The sequence below is a fragment of the Coenobita brevimanus genome, chromosome 23 (assembly GCF_032717465.1).
Source record: "Coenobita brevimanus isolate Jiangsu-jjx chromosome 23, ASM3271746v2, whole genome shotgun sequence".
Lineage (NCBI taxonomy): Eukaryota > Metazoa > Arthropoda > Malacostraca > Decapoda > Coenobitidae > Coenobita > Coenobita brevimanus.
In genome coordinates this window covers 36,988,445-37,011,530 of record NC_136976.1, presented here as the reverse complement: position 1 = coordinate 37,011,530, position 23,086 = coordinate 36,988,445, and the positions used below count along the sequence as shown (strand labels likewise).

The following is a 23,086-nucleotide window of genomic DNA, read 5'->3' as shown; positions in this document are numbered from 1 at the left end:
GATAAAAAATAAATGAAAATGCCTTACTTCCTATGCAATCAAATTAATCCATCCATCTATTTACCCATCCACCATTCAATTCTATATTGTCCCATCAAGAACAGAGGCCCAGAGCTAGACTACTGTCTAGACACTAAAGTCGAGAGACACCAGCTACTTGCCCCGAGTGGTATTACATGAGCAAGAAACCCTTACCATCCCTCGAATAAGAACCCTTATGGGCTCCAGCCAACTGAAGTGCCTACATTCACCAGACCACCAAGTGTCTATCTGCTGGTTAACAGTTACCATCTAGTGTACTGGTTCCTGGGTTACAGGAAACCACTTGACCTGACACTCTATGCAAAGCCATCTAAATGTAGCACTACAAGGTGCTACCCAAAGGTTTCCAAAATGTGGAAGCAAGGCAGATACCATCTGTCGTGTGGTGTATGGATGCTAGGTGGCCGTGCACGCACCCTTTGTTTGTTAATATGTCAAGTGACATCATGCAAAGTGCATGCAGTCGCTGCATATGTGTGTTTTATCATCATAGTGTTTGGATTAGTTTGCAAATTCTATGATCTAAAAAATGGAGGACATAAAAAACCAATGTGTGTGTGCATGAAGTTTTGTGTGAAACTCAAGAAGAGTGCAGCAAAAACTTATAATGTGTTAAAATAAGCATTTGTTTGTGGTAGGTGGGGGCGCTCACCATCCACTCACTCAATGTAGTGCTGCTCTCGGGTGTCTGCCCTTTCCTCTCCTCTCTCCATTCCTTCCTTCCTCTTCTGTCTTTCTTTACTTCATTCTTTCCTCATCCTTCTGCCTACAGGTGACTTTACACTCCCTCTTTTGTCTTCCTATCCTTCATTCTTTCCTCTTCCTTCTGCCTATGGGTGACTCTACACTGAGTGACAAGCCTAATGGTCTGTACACCAGGAAACCATTTACTACGCTGGGTGGTAACCATATAGCCAAATTATGGCGCCTGGTGGTTCAGTGGGTAATTACGGTGCTCCAAACAGATTGAGCCAGTGAAGGTTTATATCCAAGGGGTGGTTGGGGTTATTGCTCATGTAATGCCACTTAGGGATGAGTGAGGCTGGTCACTCTCATCTTAAATGTCAGGACCAAATTGCCTAGCCCTGGGCTTCTACGCACCTCATGGAGCAACGTAGAATTGGATGATGGATGAACGGATGGTGACAATGTTTTGAGAGTTACACAAACCTATGACTGGTTTGTTTTAAAAGTGGATGAACATTAACAAATAATGATGCAAGTTCTGGTCGCCCTTCCACCAGTTCAGCTCCTGATAATGTGGCCAAAATTCCTGCAACCATCCTTGGAGATTGCAGGACAATCCAAGATGCTTGTGATATTGTTAGCCTATCATCTGGAACTTGCCAATGCATTTTCTCTGGCAACCTTGACATGAGACAAATCACCACCAAGTTTGTCCCAAGGCTCCTGACTGATGAGCAAAATCAGCATTGCATGGGGGTCTGCACGGAGAATAAGGAAATGGCCAGAAATGACCCTAACTTCCTCTCGAGTGTCATTACTGGTGATGAAAGCTGGGTTTATGGGTATGACCCAGAAACAAAACAACAATCGTTTAATTAATCAATACTTTAATAACCATCAAAGTCTATGTTCAATACCGTAGGCTTTGGATATTATTTATTAGTTGCACCTTAAGTCAATATTGACTAAAGGTGCAACTAATAAATATCCAAAGCCTATGCTACTGAACACTGACTTTTATGGATCCCCCTGAAATATAGTTATTAATGTACTGATTAAATAATAATAAGTATACTGAAGGGGAATCGTCCATGTTTTGACGGGGAATTGTCTGACAGCGAATTGTCTCAGAACCCTAGCGTACAACTCCTGCACCACTCGGAACACCACCTTCATCACCACTCTCGTCACCAGCACTTTTGACACTTTCACTAGCTAATGCACTCACTTCGTTCATAAACCCTTCAAAGTCTATTTCTGACACCTCAGACATTGCATCATCCTCTTGATCCTCCCCAGGAAATGGCTCATAGACAAGTATCCACTCTCCATCACTGGTGGTTGGGGTTTCTTGGGGTGGCAAAGTCGTGTGCTCGGGGTAACCCCGGATTTGGGCAACACTTCACTGCCCGTCTCGCTTAAAATGAGGTTAATTCACATACTATTAAAAAATACATTAAAATTTAAAAAAAACTGGTCCTTGCATACAATGAGGATCGCGTACTCTGAACTCGCGTACTAGGGGGATGTACTTTACTTAACCCCTTCTTTACCGAAAATGTGTTTTGATGTACCCCCGTACATCGCCAGTAAACACCCGTGAGACACCGGAACCGCTACCGTTGTACGCTTGTACACCCTCTAATGAATGGCAGCTTATGGGCCTCAGGGTAGCCCGGTAAGGCTGTTTCTGAGGACCTCGTGTTATCAACAGCTCTGTGTTTTGACAACAAAGACTGTGACAAAGTTCTGACGAATTCTGACATCATATGTCATGACTGAGTTGCGGTGGCACCCATGACTTGCTCACTCATCTGTGATGTAACCTCTTTTAGACCAATCATTATTTTATTTACAGTTTCTACTACAGATATCGTACTATATTTTCTGCTGACATACGGTAAATTTACACCCCTTGGCCTGCCTGAGAGAGTCAGTTACCATGCACTTGACCACGAGAGAGGGTGTAAAGGATTTTTCTCTCATGGCATCTCTGGCAAATTCCGATAGTGACGAGTTTATTCCTCATGAGGATACTTAATTAGATGTATCAGATGATGATGCAGCAGTGTCTGATGTGTCAGTAGATGACTGTGATCCTGCAAATGATAGCGAAGTTGATGTGAGTGAAGAAGGAGGAGGAAAATAGTAGGAAGCTTAGTGCCCCTACACTCTCGGCAACAAGTGGGTCAAGGTTGCCATCACCATCACGTGTGTCCACATACTTCATGCTTAGCTTACAAGGTAAATAAATAAGCCATCCATCTGTGCAGGACATTTTTTTCAAGCCAGTTTGTACAGTAGTTACCTGGCTAACAGTACTTTAGCATAAGATATGTAAACTTATATACCGTAATGATTTATTTAATATTTTTTTATTACCAACATCATGCTGGGTTTATGTGATCATCAGTATACAAACAAATAAAAAAGAGTGAATAGTTTCGACGTGGCAAAAAATATACACTACCCCTCACACTACGGGAGGGGGAGCTATCAGGTCGGTATGGGGGATAAACGTAATGTTTAATTTGGGGGAGCGGTCGGTGAAGAAGGGGTTAATAACATGATAATACCACTCAACTGCGCAAGAGAATCTGTGGGAAATGGGTGTGTTTAGGTACTGCTTTTCCAGATACAACTCGTGTGTTATGCTTTGTCGGTCACTGATTGGCTCCCTCGACCCAACCCAACCCAAGTGACACATGTCCCAAACCACCTGCCACAGCCTGCCTCAGTGCTGTATGGACAGTCGCTGTGATGAGAAATTTATTTGCTTATTTCCTTGCTCCCCATTTCCTCTCATAACTCTGAGCACGTGGTTCCAAACTAACTTTAGTTATGCTTCAGCACCCTGAAAGTGCTATGAACACAGGAAAAGCATTTATTCTAAATGAAAATGTAAAATTGTTGGATGAAGTGGCATGTGGTGTGGGGGCTTAAATGCAAACGATCAGACAGATACAATGAGTCGGGATTGTTTATGATGTGGATAGTTTTCTTTGTTGGAAAAAAAGTTAATGATGAAGGAGCAGTAAAATTCATGTTTTCGCCTTTAGCGTAACGTGTGTGTGTGGGGGGGGGAAGGCTTTGTGCCCAGACTTTGTTATGAGCTGATGATCTCTGGCCAAGAAAATTCGGATCTTACGATATCTGAATGCACTATGTGTTGACATAAATATGAAGTTAGGTAAGATAATCATGAGAGTTCAGTTCATCTGACTTATACTGTCATACAAATTATATTGCTTGACTGACTTGTTCATTATTCATGATTACTGCATTTACGAGTATCTGAGAAGTGAGAAATACACAATCACTCCATTCTGATGACTCCTTTATAGCTTTTTTTTCTTCCTTGTTGATGACTAATGGCTTTCAAAAATAGTTTCACACTGCAATTTTTTTTTCTTTTAATGAGCGCCAGAAGTGATTCCTGGCAAAATACGTGTGATGCTGGGCAGCCATTATTCACGTGATGTTTAGGTCAAAAGTTTTTGCATGATTGGTGATAAGGACTATCAAGAGGCTCAGTGGCAATCTTTGGTGATTAAAATTTTTATGGGGAGTATTAAGGGACAAAACTAACCAGTTAGGTTACGTCAGAATGCACTATGCACTATGTGCCTAATCGGTGAGATCATCTGTAAACACACTGTCTTGGGTGTCTTAAGGCAGGCATATCTGTAATAATCAATCCCGACCATCATCCACTCACTTGATGTACTGCTGCCTACTTCTTTCTTAGCCTTTATCATTCTTTTTCTGTGTCTGTCCTCCTCTCTCCCTATTTTTTCCATCTTTCCTGTCTCTTCTTATTGCTTTTCTTTCCTTTACAGGTGGCTTTACATTGAGTGACAAGCCAAATGGTTTCCTGTAAGCCAGGAAACCATTTACAATGCTGGGTGGTAACCATATAACCAAACCATACATTCTCCCTACGTGTCAACAAGTGGGTTGGTGGAGGGTTAGTGCCCTTCCCCATAAAGCAAATAACTCAAATGGCCACCCCTTACAGGATTATGACATCTGGAAATAGATAGATAGATAGAATCTTTAAATATATTTGTAATGAAAAATATGAAGCTCCTAGAACCTAACCCCCTATTTTACATGAAAATTTCATGTTTTTGTGCGAAATTGATGTTGCACAAAGTTCTGCATAACCTATCTCGTGTTGCATGAAGACTCAATTGTACTTCCAAATACTGGACAAGAACTTGGTAGACTAGTGTAGAATTTTGTTGATGTCTGTGAGCATCGTGCCTTGAGAGTAAATGTAGAAAAGAATAAAGTGATGGCTGTTGAGAAAAAGGGTGACTCTCCGTGTGATGTTACAGTGCATGAAGAGAGACTGGAATTGATGAGAGTTCAAACATCTGCATACAGTGATAGAAAGGAGAGGAAAATGTGCAAAGGAGTGGAAAGTAGAGTGAAACAAGGAAGGAAAGTAGCTGGTGCCATGAAAGCCTTGATAAGAAACAGGCTTGTGTGTTGCAGCTGCAAGGAGGCTTACATGAAGAAGTGTTAGTGCCAACTTTAACATATGGATGTGAGACTATAGTGTGGCATGAAAATGAAGTCATGAGAGAAAGCTGCAAGGATGGAACTGCTAAGGAATGTACGTGGTGTACAGAGGGTGGATAGGAAACAAAATAATGTGATTCGCGAAAGATGTGGAGTGGGGTAGTCTGTGGACACCAGAATTGCAGAGAGTGTACTGAGATGGTATGGTCATGTGGAGAGAATGGATAACAACAGAGTGGTGAAAAAGGTATATCTGAGCCAATTTGATGGAGGGAGGAGGCAAGGTAGGCCAAGGAGGAGGTGGAGGGATACGTGGATGAGTGTGTGAGGAAGAGAGATATGGAAGTCGGTGAGGCTAGGGGACTGACAAGAAATCAAGCTGGCTGGATGAATGCTGTGAGAAGAAGAGCATAGTCGGGGATCTGGCACACCTTTGTAATGTGACAACGTCCACAATGACTCCATCAGATATGTTGATGCGATGCTACAGAATGGGTAAATGTTTTTGGCATATCAAATAGAGCCAGGATTCTGGGGGTTTGAATGATGAGTGAATGGATGCATGGCCCATTGGACTGGGCAAACTTGGGCTGTCTGGACACTGCTACTCCTCACCCTACCCTAGGGTGGGAAAGGAGGTCTGGATGATGATGATGATGACCAGTATTGTTAATTTTTTTTTTTCCAAATAGCTTCTAGCAAATGATAAAAAATGAAAAGTTGGTTTTGACAAAGCTGAGTTTCCAGTCCATATAAACATCAGTCCATGGCCAACCTCAACATGAGGACTACTTAAGAGGAAGCATAATCCGCTTCCCGTTCGATAAGCGAAGTTAAGCAATGTTGGGTCTGGTTAGTACTTGGATGGGTGACCGCCTGGGAACACCAGATGCTGTTGGCATAACGTTCTCCCTACGTGTCAAGTGGGGTTGGTGGAGGATTAGTGCCCCTCCCTGAAAAACAATTAACTCTAAGCCCTTGGCCACCCCGTTTGGGATACATGGCATCTGGCAATGAATGAATGAATAATTGAATAATGTCATCTTTTGTCACCATTTATGTATGTATCAATAAATACTCTACTTATGTAACAATGACACCGTAAGATAGAAAATCAGTACCATCCTTGTAACAACTGTGTGATCTGTGGCAACTATACACAGTAGGAATAGCAGACTGACAAAGCCTCCTCTTTCCACAGGTGTGAAATCCTACTGCTCATAATCTGTGTTCTAAGAATTTTTGTACTTTCCTACCTATAGTAGAGGAGAGGAAAAGAGATTAGGGTTTTCATATTTCCTATGATTCATGTCAATTACCTAATGAAAGTGTGAGAAATTAGGATGTTGATGATTAAATATTAATAAGGGTTCCCATACATGAAAAAACTTGAAAGCTTTAACTCACCAAGAATATACATGAAACTACATCGGATGCTATCTTGGCATGTGGAGGATCATGGTCACGAGAGGATGGCCGTAGGTTGTGGTTAAGACAGGTCTGCAGCAGTGCCACCAGCGCCTCTGCATGACGTTCAATGCTTCCAGTCTCTCTAAAATATAAACAAATATATTAATTTCCATTCTTCTCCAACACAGTTCAGTTATCATTTAATAAACTAATGTACAGTACTGTACTATGAAAGTAATAAGCACTGGTTCCCTATTTTATTTCTGTGAAAGTGAGGCTTGCAGCGTACTGTAACTCTGGTGTCAATTAGCATGGTACCCAGCAATATACAAGGTGTAATGTGACGTATGACAATAACTTACACCAATGATCTATCATGACATTTTGAGTATATTTTGTTCTATAAACATATACTCTCTGCACCCCTAGTTCAGTACCCAGCATTGGGCTGTTTATGTGTAAAAGTTTTGTGGCTTGAATATGCAATCGGATGGGAGCTTCGCAGGGTGATGGGAGATGAGTATTATTAGCATATAATGTCTATCTACCTATCTATTGCCAGACGCCTCAATCCCATTTGGGGTGGCCACAAAGAAATTGCCTCCACGTCGCATTGTCCCCCGCCATTTCACTGCCCTGCTCCCAACTCACACCCCCCTCTCTCATATACCTCTCCCCTCCATCCCTCCATCTCATCCTCAGCCTCCCCCTCCCTCTTCCCCCCTCCACCTCACTCACATACACTCTCTTCGTCAGTCTTTCACCCTCCATCCTCTCCACGTGGCCAAACCATCTCAGTGTATTCCTCCTAATGCATCCTATCACATCCACATCCACTCCACAACGCTCCTTTATATCCTCATTTGTCAGCCTCTCTCTCCATGTGACGTCACAGGCTCTTCTTAAATAACTCATTTCCACTGCTCTCACTCTTGACTTGTGTCCTTCCAGCAACGTCCAAGTTTCACTTCCATACGTTAGAGCTGGTATCACAATACTGTAATGTAGTAACTTTTTCACTTCCATGCTCACTTCCCTGTTTCTTATCACTGCTTTCAAGGAATCAGCAACCTTTTTTCCCTGCTGTACCCTTTCAAGCACTTCACCCTCCAAACCTCCATCCCTACTCATCACACTACCCAAGTACTTAAACATACTCACATTTTCCAATTCCTCACCATCCAACCTCGCTGTACATTCACTGACTTCACCTCTCTCAAAGACCATCACTTTACTCTTCCCTTCATTCACCTTTAGATTCCGTTTCTTACACACTCTCCCAAACTCATCCACAAAGCCTTGCAGCTCTCCTTCATCTTCACTAACAACACAGTATCATCTGCAAACAACAGTACTGGGAGTTTCCAAACACTATCCTCTCTCACCAGGGCCACTCCAACATCCACTATCCTACCTTGTACCTCTTTTATTACCCCATCCACGTACAGATTGAACAACCATGGAGACATGACACATCCCTGTTTCAACCCAACCTTCAAAGAGAAAAATTCACTCAGTTCACCATCCACATGCACTGCAGCCTTAGCACCATCATTCATACTCTTCACAGCATTCGACAACTTCCCATCTACTCCATATATTCTTAATACTTTCCACAATCCTTGACTATCCACCCTGTCATATGCTTTCTCCATATCCATGAAAGCTGGATACAACTTCTTTCCCTTCTCTAGAAACTTTTCCACTAAAGATCTAAGAATGAATATCTGATCTACACAACCTCTTCCCTTCCTAAAGTCTCCCTGTTCTTCTCCAATTAATTCCTCTGTTCTTTCTCTAACTCTGTCAGTAAGTATCCTACCATACACTTTTCCTATTATACTAAGAAGACAAATGCCCCTATGATTACCACACACTTCTTTTTCCCCTTTTCCTTTGTACAAGGGAATAATTATAACTGACTTCCAATCCTCCGGGACTCTACCTTCCTCCCAGGCCAATCTGCACATCTTCCACATCCATTCTACTATTATCTCTCCCCCATGCTTCAGCATTTCACCACACACTCCATCAATTCCTAGGGCTTTCCCCAATTTAACTTTCTTCATTGCTTCCACAACTTCTATCCTACTGATTTCTTCCTGTCTTCTCACCTCCCTCCTTCTCCCAGCCATTCCCCAGCCACTTATACTCGCATTACTTCCATCCTCTATGTTCAACAATTCCTTAAAGTGTTCTCTCCATCTGCTCACTTTTCCTCCCTTCTCCACTAGTAATCTACCATTTTTATCTTTCACTCCCCTGTTAACTTCACTTCCACCCTGTCTTACTCTTTTCACCTCTTTCCAGAACATTTCCTTCCAGTCCCTTCACTTTACACTCAAGTTCCTTCCAAATTCCTCATCCGCTCTCTTCTTACTCTCTCTTACTAATCTTTTCACCTCTCTCTTTCTTTCTACATATAACTCTCTCTTCCGCCTCTCAACTTCTTCCACGCCCCTATTTCTCATCCATTCATTGTATAATTTCTTCTTTTGTACCACAGCCTGTCTCACCTCTTCATTCCACCATCCTGGCACACCCCTCCGTCTTCTCTTCATCCCACACACCACATCACATGCTGCACATATTTCTTCTGTGAATATCCTGCACACCCCTTCCACATCCCCCATCTGCTCCAATTCATATTTGCTCAATCGTTCCTCCACTTCTCTCTTATACTCTGCCTTTTTCTCATCCTCTTGTAACCTTTCCACTCTCCTTACAAAAACTCCTTCTTCCCGTCCTTCCCTTCTTCTATTTCTCCATCTTAAATGAATCTTGATTCTGGCCACCACCAAGTAGTGGTCAGAAAGTCCACTCCCCAAACCTCTATCAGCTCTTGCATCCATTACACCTTTTCGCATCCTTTCATCCACACACACATAATCAATCACTGCCTTCCTGTCATTCAGTTCACCACCCACCCTTCTCATCACTTGCCATGTATACCTGTGGATCATTTTGTGCCTGAAGAGGGTATTGGCTATCACCAACCCCCTCCCAGCACAACTGTCCACTTATGCACTGCCATTCTCATCTATCTCAGCAGGCACACCCCACTCACCAACTATTCCATCCACCTTCACATGCCCTACTGTACCATTCACATCACCAACCAAAAACACTCTCTCATTCCTTCCAAACTTTTCCATGCACACTTCCACATTTGTCCAAAACTCTTCTCTCACTCTGCTTGCACGATCTTGCGTTGGCGCATACATGCACACAATCGCCCACATTTGTATTCCAACTTTCAATCTTACCCACACAATCCTTTTCCCAACTGATCCATACTCTCTTACGCTCTTCTTCCATCCTTTACTCACAACTATACATGCTCCTTCTTTTGCCCTCTCATTCTCCCCTATTCCTGCACATATACCCCATCCATACTCCCATTCTCTTACACTCTCACCTTTCCATTTAGTTTCAGTTATTCCGCATACATCAACTTTTGCACCCTCAAGCACCTGGACAATCTCACTCTCTTTCACCTCATCATTCGCTCCCTTTACATCCCATGTTCCGATTACCATGTCCTTTGTCCGGTCCTTGGTCGTCATCTTTTGGTCAGTCCTTATAATGTACTGTACATAAAAATCCCATAGTCTATCAGTACAAATAAGTATTAAGAAGAAACTTTACGTAGTCTGTTGATGCTTTAACATCAAGTCATGCATTCCTGCAATTCTTTTGCACACATAGACTGTAATTAGGGATTAGATTCAAATTTTAAGGATTGCAAGGGAGTAGGGAGGGAGGAGAGGCTGGTGTGTTGTTGCCAGTTATGTAATGTTTGGTTCGTAGGATATTACTGCCAGCATTATCATAACACCTATAGCTCATTCAATAAAGAAACATTGTTGTAAAGCGTGATTAGTGTCACTTTAAGTCAGGAGTAATCCATCCATCCATCCATCATCCAATCCAGTGCTGCCCCAAGAGAAGCATAGGAGCCAGGGGCTAGGCAAATTGGTCCTGACATTTAAGATGACTGTGACCAGCCTCACTCATCCCTGAGTGGCATTACATAAGCAAGAAACCCCAACCACCCCTTGGATATAAATCTACACTGGCTCAATCCGATTGGAGCGCCTTAATTACCCACACAACCACCAGATGCCATGATTTGGGAATATGGTTACCACCCAGCATAGTAAATGGTGTCCTGGTGCACAGGAAACCATTTGGCTTGTCACTCAGTGTAGAGTTACCCATAGGCAGAAGAGGAAAAAATGAAGGACAGAAAGACAGAAGAGGGAGTGTAAAGTCACATGTAGGCAGAAGGAAGAGGAGAGAATGAAGTAAAGAAAGACAGAAGACAAAGGAAGGAAAGAAGGAAGGAGAGGAAACGGCAGACACCGAGAGCAGCACTACATCAAGTGAGTGGATGGTGAGCACCCCCACCTACCACATGAATATTATTTATTACAATTTTTCTGCTGCAAGTAAACATGGCACCATTCCTTTCATCTAATGGTGATGTGAGGAAAGTCCTCTTGTACTTATGTCAGGGCTGTTTAACATGGCATGCATTATCTGTCTTTCTCTATCTTGTGCGTCATGCGTTTGGCCCTCAGATTAATTCCAGGGACACTACCTGTGTCGCCAAGATGCTGATAGACACCACAGAAAACTCAAGCGCCTGGACATCTTCCGTTTGGGTATCTCCTCCTGTATTCCCTGGCTGCAGCACTGCCATTACCATCGCAGATTCCATAAAAACAGACGATATCTGCACATTCTTCACTGCTGTACGTACATGGCATACTGTTTCATGAACAAGTAAAGCTGAACCCAGTGAACAACTGAACTTGGAGAACAGTATTTGAAGTGAGTTTCGCCCGCAAATTTTCCCGCTCAAAAGACACCGTGCACGCAGGGTTGCCAAGTCCTTATCACCAATCTCGCTAGATTAGTCCTTAAAACTTGCTAGAATGTCACTAGATAGTAAACACTGCAAAATATCGCTAGAAAATATAATTAAATCTCTAGCATATCACCTGAAAGAGGGCCAAAATATCCAGAATGAAGCTAGATATCATCTTGCCTGATGTTAAATAGTGCCGCTACATTGAAGCAAAAAATAGATCTAGATGCAAAATTGTTAAATTGGCAACTCTGCATCACTATTTGCATCCCACCATCAGATGAAAGGAATGGTGCCACGTTTTCTTGCAGCAAAAAAATTGTAATAAATAATATTATTACTCCTGACTTAAAGTGACGCTAATCTCGCTTTACAATAATGCTTCTTCACTGAATGAGCTGTAGGTGTTATGATAATGCTGGTAGTAATATCCTACGAACCAAACATTGCATAACTGGCAACAACAAACCAGCCTCTCCTCCCTCCCTACTCCCTTGCAATCCTTAAAATTTGAATTTAATTCTTAATTAAGGTTGATCTGTGCAAAAGAATTGCAGGAATGCATGACGATGTTAAAGAATCAATAAACTACATAAACTTTCTTCTTAAAACTCATTTCTGCTGATAGGATATGGGATTTTTATGTACAGTACATTATAAGCTATTAACACTCGTCTCCCATCACCTGTGAAACTACCGCCTGATGACACATTCAAGCCACAAAACTTTTACACATACAGTAAATTGCCCAATGCTGGGTACTGAACTGAGGGTAGAGAGAGTACAGTATATGTTTATAGAACTAAATATACTCAAAATCACATGATAGATCATTGGTGTAAGTTATTGTCATATGTCACGTTAAATCCTGTATACACTGTATACAGGCGGCCCTCCACATTTGCGGGGGTTAGGGGACACATACTCCCACGAATGTGGAATTTCTGGGAATGTTTGATGTGCCTTCCGGTAAATGCCCCTACAGCTGCAAATCACCCCCTTTGAGCAACAGTGCACATACTGTACCTAATAAACCATATCTGGGACCTGAAAGCAGCATAAAATATCACAAATAGTAACAGACCAACTGTATAAAAAAGTTTAATAGCAAATATGTTTAGACTGGGTATGACTGTACTAAGTTAGGGCACCAATTCACTCACCTAACAGCACAGCAATGCATTTGATACCTTCAAACATATCAGAGAAAAATTGTTGGTCACAATAATGAAATTATGGAAGGTTTGGCATGGCAGTGTAGTGACAGCAAAGCGACTGCAACAGTGGCAGGACACAGACTGAGAAAGAGACAGAGGAGCGAGGGAGAGCACAGTGGTTTGGTGCAGGCCTGGTTTGGCGTGAAATAACCCGCAAGTGTCCGCATTGCTACGTTTTGCAGCTGCGAAAGGAATCTTGGCTCTATAGAGGGGCAATTGGCGAATCTGCGAGACCCATCAGGTGAATCCGCAAATGTGGAGGGCTAACTGTATATGTATACATATCTATCTATCCCTCTATTGCCAAACGCCATAACCCCGTAAGGGGTGGCCACAAACAAACCGCCTCCATGTCGCCTTATTCCTCGCTATTTCACTGCCCTGCTCCCAGCTCGCACACCCCTCTCTCATATACCTCTCCATTCCATCCCTCCATCCCAACCTTGGCCTCTGCCTCCACCTCCCCCTCCCCCTCCCCCCTCCACCTCACTCACATACACTCTTATACTCAGTCTCTCACTCTCTATCCTCTCCACATGGCCAAACCACCTCAGTGTGTTTCTCCTAACGGTTCCTATCACATCCACATCCACACAACAATGCTCCTTTATATCCTCATTTGTCAGTCTGTCTCTCCATGTGACTCCACATGCTTCTCTCAAATAACTCATTTCCACTGCTCTCACTCTTGATTTCTGTCCCTTCAACAAGGTCCAAGCTTCACTTCCATCCATTAGAATTGGTATCACAATACTGTCATGTAGTAACTTTTTTACTTCCATGCTCACTTCCCCATTTCTTATCACTGCTTTCAAGGAACCAGCAACCTTTCTTCCTTGTTGTACCCTATCAAGCACCTCACCCTCCAAACTTCCATCCTTACTCATCACACAACCCAAATTTTTAAACGCAGTCACATTTTCCATTTCCTCCTCATCCAAACTCACTGTACATTCACTGACTTCACTTTTCTCTACCCTAAATTCACCTTTAGATTCCGTTTCCTACACTCCCAAACTCATCTAGCAAGTCTTGCAGCTCCCTTGATCTTCACTTAGCAACACAGTACCATCTGCAAACAGCGGTACAGGGAGTTTCCAGACACTACCCTCTCTCATTAGGGTCATTCCAACATCCAATGCCCTACCTTGTATCTCTTTCATAACCCCATCCATATACAGATTGAACAACCATGGAGACATGACACATCCCTGTTTCAATCCAACCTTCAAGTAGAAAAATTCACTCAGTTCACTATCCACATGCACTGCAGCCTCAGCACCCTCATACATACTCTTCACAGCATCCAACAACTTTCCATCTACTCTATATATTCTTAATACTTTACACAATCCTTGTCTATCCACCCTGTCATATGCTTTCTCCAAATCCATGAAGACTGCATACAACTTCTTTCCCTTCTCTAGAAACTTTTCCACTAAAGATCTAAGAATGAATATCTGATCTATGCAACCTCTTCCCTTCCTAAAGCCTCCCTGTTCTTCTCCAACTAATTCCTCTGTTATTTCCCTAAATCTGTCAATACGTATCCTATCATATACTTTTCCTATTACACTAAGAAGACAAATACCCCTATGATTACCACACATTTCTTTTTCCCCTTCTCCTTTGTACAAGGGAATAATTATCCCAGACTTCCAATCCTCTGTGACTCTACCTTCCTCCCAGGCCAATCTCCACATCTTCCACATCCATTCCACTACTATCTCTCCACCATGCTTTAGCATTTCACCACACACTCCATCAATTCCAGGGGCTTTCCCCATTTTGACTTTCTTCATTGCTTTCATCACTTCCATCCTACTGATTTCTTCCTCTCCTCTCACCTCCCTCCTTTTCCCAGCCATTCTCCAGCCGCTTATACTCGCATAACTTTCATTCTCTATGTTCAACAATTCCTTAAAGTATCCTCTCCATCTGCTCACATTTTCTCCCTTCTCCACTAGTAATCTACCATTTTTGTCTTTCACTCCCCGACTAACTTCACCGCCACCCTGTCTAACTCTCTTTACTTCTTTCCAGAATATTTTCTTACATTCCCTCCACTTTACACTCAAACTCATTTCAAATTCCTCATCCACTCTCTTCTTACTCTCTCTTACTAATCTTTTCACCTCTCCCTTCCTCTCTACATATAACTTCCGCTTCTCAACTTCTTCCACGCCCCTGTTTCTCCTCCACTCATTATATGCTTTCTTCTTCTGTGCCACAGCCTGTCTCACCTCTTCATTCCATCATGATGTTCCTTGCTCCCCCTTTCGTCTTCTCTTCATCCCACACACCACATCACACACTGCACAGACTTCTTCTGTGAATATCTTGCACACACCTTCCACATCCCCCATTTGCTCCAATCCATACTTACCCAATCGCTCCTCTACTTCTCTCTTATATTCTACCTTTTTCTCATCCTCTTGTAACCTTTCCACTCTCCTTGCATATACTACCTCCTCCTGTCCTTCCCTTCTTCTATTTCTCCATTTCAACTGAACACTGATTTTGACCACCACCAAGTGGTGGTCAGAAAGTTCACCCCCCAACCTGTATACACTCTTGCATCCATTACACACTTTCACATCCTTTCATCCACACACACATTATTAATCATTGTCTTTTGTTCATTCAGTTCACCACTCACCCTTCTCAACACTCGCCATGTATCCGTATGGATCATTTTGTGCCTGAAGAGGGTATTGGCTATCATCAACCCCCTCCCAGCACAAGTGTAAACTAAAGCACTGCCAATCTCATCCACTTCTGCAGACACACCCCACTCACCAACTACACCATCCACCTTCACATCCCCTACTTTACCATTCATATCGCCAATCAAAAACACTCTCTCATTCCTTTCAAACTTTTCCATGCACACTTCCCCATTTGTCCAGAACTCTTCTCTCATTCTGCTTGCATGATCTTGCACTGGCGCATACACGCACACAATTGCCCACATTTGTAGTCCAACTTTCAATCTTACCCACACAAACCTTGAGTCAAACGATCCATACTCCCTTACATTCTCCTTCCATCTGTTACTCACTACAATACACACTCCTTCTTTTGCCCTCTCATTCTCACCTACTCCTGCACATACACCACATCCATACTCCCATTCTCTCATACTCTCACCTTCCCATTTAGTTTCAGTTAATCCAAATACATCCACTTTTGCACCCTCAAGCACCTGGAAAATCTCTCTCTTTCACCTTATCATTTGCACCCCTAACATTCGACAATGCCATCTGTATCATGTCTTTTGTTCGGTCCTTAGTTGTCATCATTTGGTCAGTCCTGGTCCAAGGCTTCTTGTTCGAACTTTTAGTTAGTTGTTTTCCAGGGAGGGGCACTAACCCTCCGTCAACCCACCTGTTGTCACACAAGGAACATGTATTGCTTGGTTATAAGGTTACCACCCGGTGCTGTAAATGTTTTCCTATTTTACAGGAAATCATTTGCCTTGCCACTCAGTGTTGAGGTACCCTAAAAACAGAGTACTGTATATATATATTTACAATAATACCCCGATATACGATACCCCTAGATGCGATACCCCGGGTTAACGACGGGTAGAAATACCGTCATACTCAGCCTAATGATGGTCAAACCCTGTGGGTTTTGATTTTTTTTTTTTACTGATTTTGATGATATTTTAGACTAGAACTGTGTGTTTAGGTTTATTTTATAAAGTTTTTAGACTAGGCTTAATGTGTTTTAGTCACAGGTGGGGAGAACATTGTCATTTTGGGGTACAGTTTACTAAGTTTGATTTCTTCCAGACAAATATTTGATGATTTTCATATTTTATTTGTTGGTTTAAGTGAGTTATTTACATGTGTTAGGCACAGGTGAGCTTCTTTGACAGCTATTAGGCCATCTAGATTGGCTTTAAACTTGTTTCTGGGCTCATTTAGGTGGGTTTAGAACTTGGTTGGAGGAGAAACCCAAGGCTGAAAAATGCATCCCATTACTTATGTGATAAAATTTTTAACTACCCTGATATACGATATCCTGCCTAACAATGGGTTTTTACCTAACCAACTGCATCGTTAAACCGGGGTATACAGTACCTTTATGTGAGTGTGTGTGAGTGTGTATATATATATATATATATATATATATATATATATATATATATATATATACACCCCTTGGCCATGGACTCAGGCGCACATCAGCCATGCCCCAAGATTTTCTGGTAGCAGCAGGTTTACATCCCTAAAAAAAAGAGTTAAACACTTACCCAGACTAATACTTGGTGGTGTTTCCCTTCCTCTTGATCACGTCTTTCAGTCTATCAGGTACAGAGTCAACAAGGTTCTTCAGAGTCTCACTAGGAATGTTTTTCCAAGCCTTTTCTACGGCCTCCTTTAACTTCGGTAGGGAGCTGGTGTCCTCATCAATCAATGCCTTCTTCACCACAGACCACAGATTTTCAATGGGGTTGAGGTCTGGACTGTTTCCTGGCCAATCCTCAATAACATTTACACCATACTCTTTAAACCAATCCATTACATAAGCACTAGTATGGCACCTGGCCCCATCTTGCTTGAAATACTGTGCACTGCACTCCACAAATGCCTCAGGAAGATTGTTCATCAAAAGATCCCGGTAAGTTAAACTATTCATAGACTCTTCTTTTTCTAGGAAAACAAGATTAGTCACTTCATAGTAGCTGAATGAACCCCAAACCATCACATTTTCCGGGTGTTTCACACTCTTCACTGTGTAACAAGGGTCAAAGCGGTCAGAGTTAGGTGGCCTTCTCACTCGTCTGGCTAGTGTACCAGTCACAGTGAAAGTGCTTTCATCAGACCAAAGAATAGATCTGATATCATCAAGTGTCCACGAGCTATACTTTCGACAAAAAGCCACACACTTTTTCTTTTGTTTATCAATTAACAATGGTTTAACGGCCGCCACACGTGAACGAAGGTGGAGGTGTTCCTTCACATACAGAGACACTGTCCTAACAGACACTGTAGAGAGAAGCTGGGGGTTTCTTTCTTTAAGTTCACGTGCTGTAAGTGTAGGAGTGACCCTCAACTGCCTCTTGAGAATGTGCAAAGTCTTCTTTGAAAGTCTATGTGTAGGGCCAGGCGGTTTGATTTGAACCGGCACGTTGCTGCCTGTTGTCTCCCGGCACCTACGTACCCACCGCTGCACACTTCACTTAGCAAAACCAGTCTCCTCACATATACGTTTCACTGTATAACCAGCCTTATGTAGCATGTGTATACGGGTCAAAGCTTCCCTGGACAAGTTTGGGTTACACCCCATTGCCACCTGAACGAACTGGAGTGGTGGAAAGGATCGCTCACAAAAATGGAAAACTCCAGGGGGCAGGAGACACTTATAACATATCCCTATCGCCGATCAATCAATACTGAGTTCTTGTCTCTCCCACCCCCGCACGAGCCTCTTTCCTATGTAAGTTGCCAATTAGCATTTTTCTCAGGCGCGATTTTTTTTCCATTGAGAAAGAAGGTATATTTCTGAACTTGCCATGGACGTAGGCGCGTGCCTGAGGCACACCTAAGACCATGGCCAGTATTGTATATACTGTATATAGTAATCCCTCCACTATCCGACATAATAGAGCCAAAGGCATGTCCGGAAAGTGGTCCTGTCCAGATAGTGGGCACCAGCCTCCTGGACTTGTACTTATGGACACTAACTCAGAAAAACACCTATACAACTCCCTCTGGACATGCATAGCACCTATTTAAGACCCAAATCACAACAATAAGGGACATAAGACTGAAATAAATGCAAAAGAACCATAAAATTAGGGTTTAGAGGTGAGTTTATATAATATTAAACATTCTGGGTACTTACAACAAGTCCCTGGCACCTGGACCGGTACTTATGGACCCTAACTCAGAGAAATACCTCCCTACTGCACATGCATAGCACCTAATACCCTATTCACACCAATAAGGGACATAAAAGAGTGAAATGAGGTGCTAGAGGTAAATACAGTATGGAAAATACAGTACAGTACAATATGAAACATTCTGGGTACGTACAGCAAGTCCCTGGCCATCTCGATGAATAACCGCCTCCTCTCAGACTCTGACAGTAAGAAGGATTTCCTGAAGCATTTGCAGTACACTGTTCATGAAGTCTTGCACAGAACTTAGTCATTTGCATTCAGAATTCCATTCTCTTAACACTGCGCACTCTTGTCTTACTTGCGCTCCATTGTACCTTAATGAAATAAGTGTTGCACTCTGCACTGTAAGTCCATCCACTCTTGAAACCATTTTTTAAACAAAACACACTTAAGTTAATTTACGTTACATTTACAGTCCATTAAATCTTTGTCTTTTCACTCAGAACTCAAATTCCTTAACTCTATGCACTGTTTTTTTCACTGCACAACACTGTAAATTCCCGTGTGGTCTAGTGGAGAAGTTCTTGGAGTCTAATCACTGTCAGAGTCTGAGAGTAGCACATGCAAGTGACCTAGGGATGCGTTGCTGGGTCGTGGTGATGGCATACCCACTGCAGACGACTCTGAAGATAGGCGCAAACTCACGTCAAGCGGTGACTCCACTGTGGCTGATGTGCTGGGCTGTGGCTCGGACCATGAGGGCCTGTCTTGGGGAGGCAACGGAGTGGAGCCAGGGCTGGGCACAGTGGGGATCACGAGCCTGAAAAAGCTGTCAATCGTTGATTGACACAAGGAACAATGATTCTGATGATTAATGATGCGCTGCCTAAAAGTACGCACTTCCTCCACAAGTCCCAAGGGCCCCATCTCCCTGTCGCAGACTAGGTGTTCCAAGTAGTCCAGAACGAACTCTAGGTGTTCCCGGAGTGCTCTCAGCTTGGGGATGGCCGGAGTAGTGTCATGCTGAGAGAAGTCCGCATCATCGTCGCCGTCCTCGTTGGAATCTTCAAGCTGGGTACTGACACCTGCAACTGGAGATGCGATCTCGATATCAGACAGGGTCTCATACTCAGGATCGCCCTCGACGTCATCCAACCACTCACGCACTTGGTCCACGTCAACATCATCCTTATGCGCACGTAGACATGCATGGAAGTCATCCAGGTCGAAACCTAGGAAATCGTGCTCCACATCCGTTCCGAGAAGCAGACGAGACCAACCATTTTCTAGAGTCTTGACAGGGACTTCCTTCCATGCACTGGCCCAGCTGAAAATGGCAGAATTGATGTTGTAGCGGCGAAGGTTTTCCAAAGTCCGCTGGCCTCATGTGTCCCGTCCCTCCCTGCTCTCGTCCTCGTCCTCAAGAACAACCATCACCTCGTCCAGGAACATCTGTCGGTATAGCCGCTTCGTTACCACGATCACTCCTTGGTCCATTGGTTGGATGAGAGCAGTAGTATTAGGTGGCAGAAACGTGTACCTAATGCGGCCATTCTCAGCCACCAAGTCCTTGTCGCACGGGTGGGCAGGTGCATTGTCGAGGAGAAGGAGGGTCTTTACCTGGTCATGTGGGATTCCCAGTTTCTCCGTCTGGTAATGTATGACCTCCTTGACCAAATGGCGGTGGAACCAGTCTTTGAAGATGTGGGCTGTGAACCATGCCTTCAAAGAATGGTACCAAACGACAGGAAGGACATCCATCACCCCACGAAGACACCGAGGCTGCTTTGCACGGCCAACAATAACAGGCTTAAGCTGGTGCATGCCGTTAGCATTAGCACAACACAAAGCAGATATCCTTTGCTTGGAGAGCTTGCAGCCAGGTACACGCTTCTCTGTCTCTTCGGCTAGAGTGTTCGTAGGCAAAGAGCGATAGAATAAACCAGTTTCGTCAGTGTTGTAGACTTGACCGAGAGTGTGGCCCTCCCTGTTGATCAAGCCCTTCACCTTGTGCCGAAACTCCTCTACTCCATCCTCGTTAGCGTCCAAAGCTTCGCCATGAGACTTACGGTTGGTAAGGCCACGTCGTAACTTGAACGCGAAGAGCCAACACTCGGATGCCTTGAAGTCTAGGGCGTCGTGAAGCCTTGCGAACTTCTCAGCAGCAGCCTTCAGCTCTGTACCACGCACCATCACACCAGCAGTATGCTGCTGTCGATGCCAAATCAACGTGGATTAGTCGACTTCAGCATACTTGGGAGTAAACATCATCTTCCTCTCCACGTTGTGTTTGCTTTTCGACGAGAAGTCAGCCGTGTACTGCATGAGTTTGTCTCGGGATCTCTTGATATCAAACCAAGTAGATCGGGCCAGGTTGAACTCACGAAGGATGCGTGACGAAGACCATCCCGCAACCACTTTCTCCAATATCTCCCTCTTCTCAGGCGGCGGGGCCAACATCACACACACGAAGAAGAGGCACGAGAGCAGCAGGAGAGCCTGTAGCATGTAAGGCACCACCACAAAAGCGAGCACGTGGGCAGCCATGACGACGAGCGTGCACTCACTACAAGAGACGGGCTGTAAATGGGGAGGATGCAGGGGCGCTCTACCGGACGTCGGAGGAATGACGCACCAAAACAAAAGCTGTCCCGCACCGCGCGCGCCAAGTTCAAATAACGGGCGGGTAAAAAAAATCGGATTTTTTTCTAATTTTTTGCGGTTTTCGGACCATTCTGGGAATATTGCATCCCAGGACGATAATGTCCAGAAAGTGGGGATGTGCGCAAAGTGGGTGTCCGGATATTATGGGGATATATATATATATATATATATATATATATATATATATATATATATATACCCCCTGGGGGAAGGGAGGTTTTTCAAGAATACTCCCCAAGTATCCCTGCTTGTCATACAAGGCGACTAAAAGGGATGGCGGAGTGTTAGTGCCCCTACCCGGAAAACAACTAACTAAAAAGACAAACAAGAAGCCTCGGACAAGGACTGACCAATAGATGACGACCAAGGACCGGACAAACGACATAGTAATCGGAACATGGAATGTATGAGGTGCGAATGATGAGGTGAAAGAGAGAGGGATTGTCCAGGTGCTTGAGGGTGCGAAAGTTACTGTATGTGGAGTAACTGAAACCAAATGGAGAGGTGAGAGTGTGAGAGAATGGGAGTATGGATGGGGTATTTGTGCAGGAGTAGGTGAGAGTGAGAGGGCAAAACAAGGAGTGTGTATGGTTGTGAGTAAAAGATGGAAGAAGAATATAAGAGAGTATGGATCAGTTAGGTCAAGGATTGTGTGGGTAAGATTGAAAGCTGGAATACAAATGTGGGCAACTGTGTGCGTGTATGCGCCAACGAAAGATCGTGCAAGCAGAGTGAGAGAAGGGTTCTGGATAAATGTGGAATTGTGCATGGAAAAGTTTGGAAGGAATGAGAGAGTGTTTTTCATTGGTGATATGAATGGTAAAGTAAGGAATGTGAAGGTGGATGGAATAGTTGGTGAGTGGGGTGAGCCTGCTGAGATAGATGAGAATGGCAGTGCATTACTGGACATTTGTGTTGGGAGGGGGTTGGTGATAGCCAATACCCTCTTCAGGTACAAAATGGTCCACAGGTATACATGGCGAGTAATGAGAAGGGTGAGTGGTGAACTGAATGAAAGGAAGGCAATGATTGATTATGTGCGTTTGGATGAAAGGATGCGAAAAGGTGTAATGGATGCAAGAGCTTATAGAGGTTGGGGGAGTGGACTTTCTGACCACTACTTGGTGGTGGCCAGAATCATGATCCAATTAAGGTGGAGAAATAGAAGAAGGGAACGACGGGAAGAAGGAGTATTTGTAAGAAGAGTGGAAAGGTTACAAGAGGATGAGAAAAAGGCAGAGTATAAGAGAGAAGTGGAGGAACGATTGGGCAAATATGAATTGGAGCAGATGGAGGACGTGGAAGGTGTGTGCAGGATATTCACAGAAGAAATATGTGCAGCATGTGATGTGGTGCGTGGGATGAAGAGAAGACGGAGGGGTGTGCAAGGAACAGCATGGTGGAATGAAGAGGTGAAACAGGCTGTGGCACAAAAGAAGAAAGCATACAATGAATGGATGAGAAATACGGGCGTGGAAGAAGTTGAGAGGAGGAAGAGAGTTATATGTAGAAAGAAAGAGAGAGGTGAAAAGATTAGTAAGAGAGAGTAAGAAGAGAGCGGATGAGTAATTTGGAAGGATCTTGAGTGTAAAGTGAAGGGACTGTAAGAAAATGTTCTGGAAAGAGGTGAAAAGAGTAAGACAGAGTGGAAGTGAAGTTAGAAGGGGAGTGAAAGATAAAAATGGTTGATTACTAGTGGAGAAGGGGGAAAAAGTGAGCAGATGGAGAGAACACTTTAAGGAATTGTTGAACATAGAAGATGGAAGTAACGCGAGTATAAGTGGCTGGGGAATGGCTGGGAGAAGGAGGGAG

General features: G+C 43.5%; 1 protein-coding gene across 1 annotated transcript in view; it reads right to left on the bottom strand.

The window, feature by feature from the left end:
- Window positions 1-23,086, bottom strand: part of melt (ventricular zone expressed PH domain-containing protein melted) — a 671,576-nt gene that overhangs the window by 569,009 nt on the left and 79,481 nt on the right. The window contains exon 4 of the mRNA XM_080267230.1: window positions 6,664-6,808. Within this exon, the coding sequence (XP_080123356.1) occupies window positions 6,664-6,808 (145 nt within the window). The remainder of the gene's footprint in view (window positions 1-6,663; window positions 6,809-23,086) is intronic.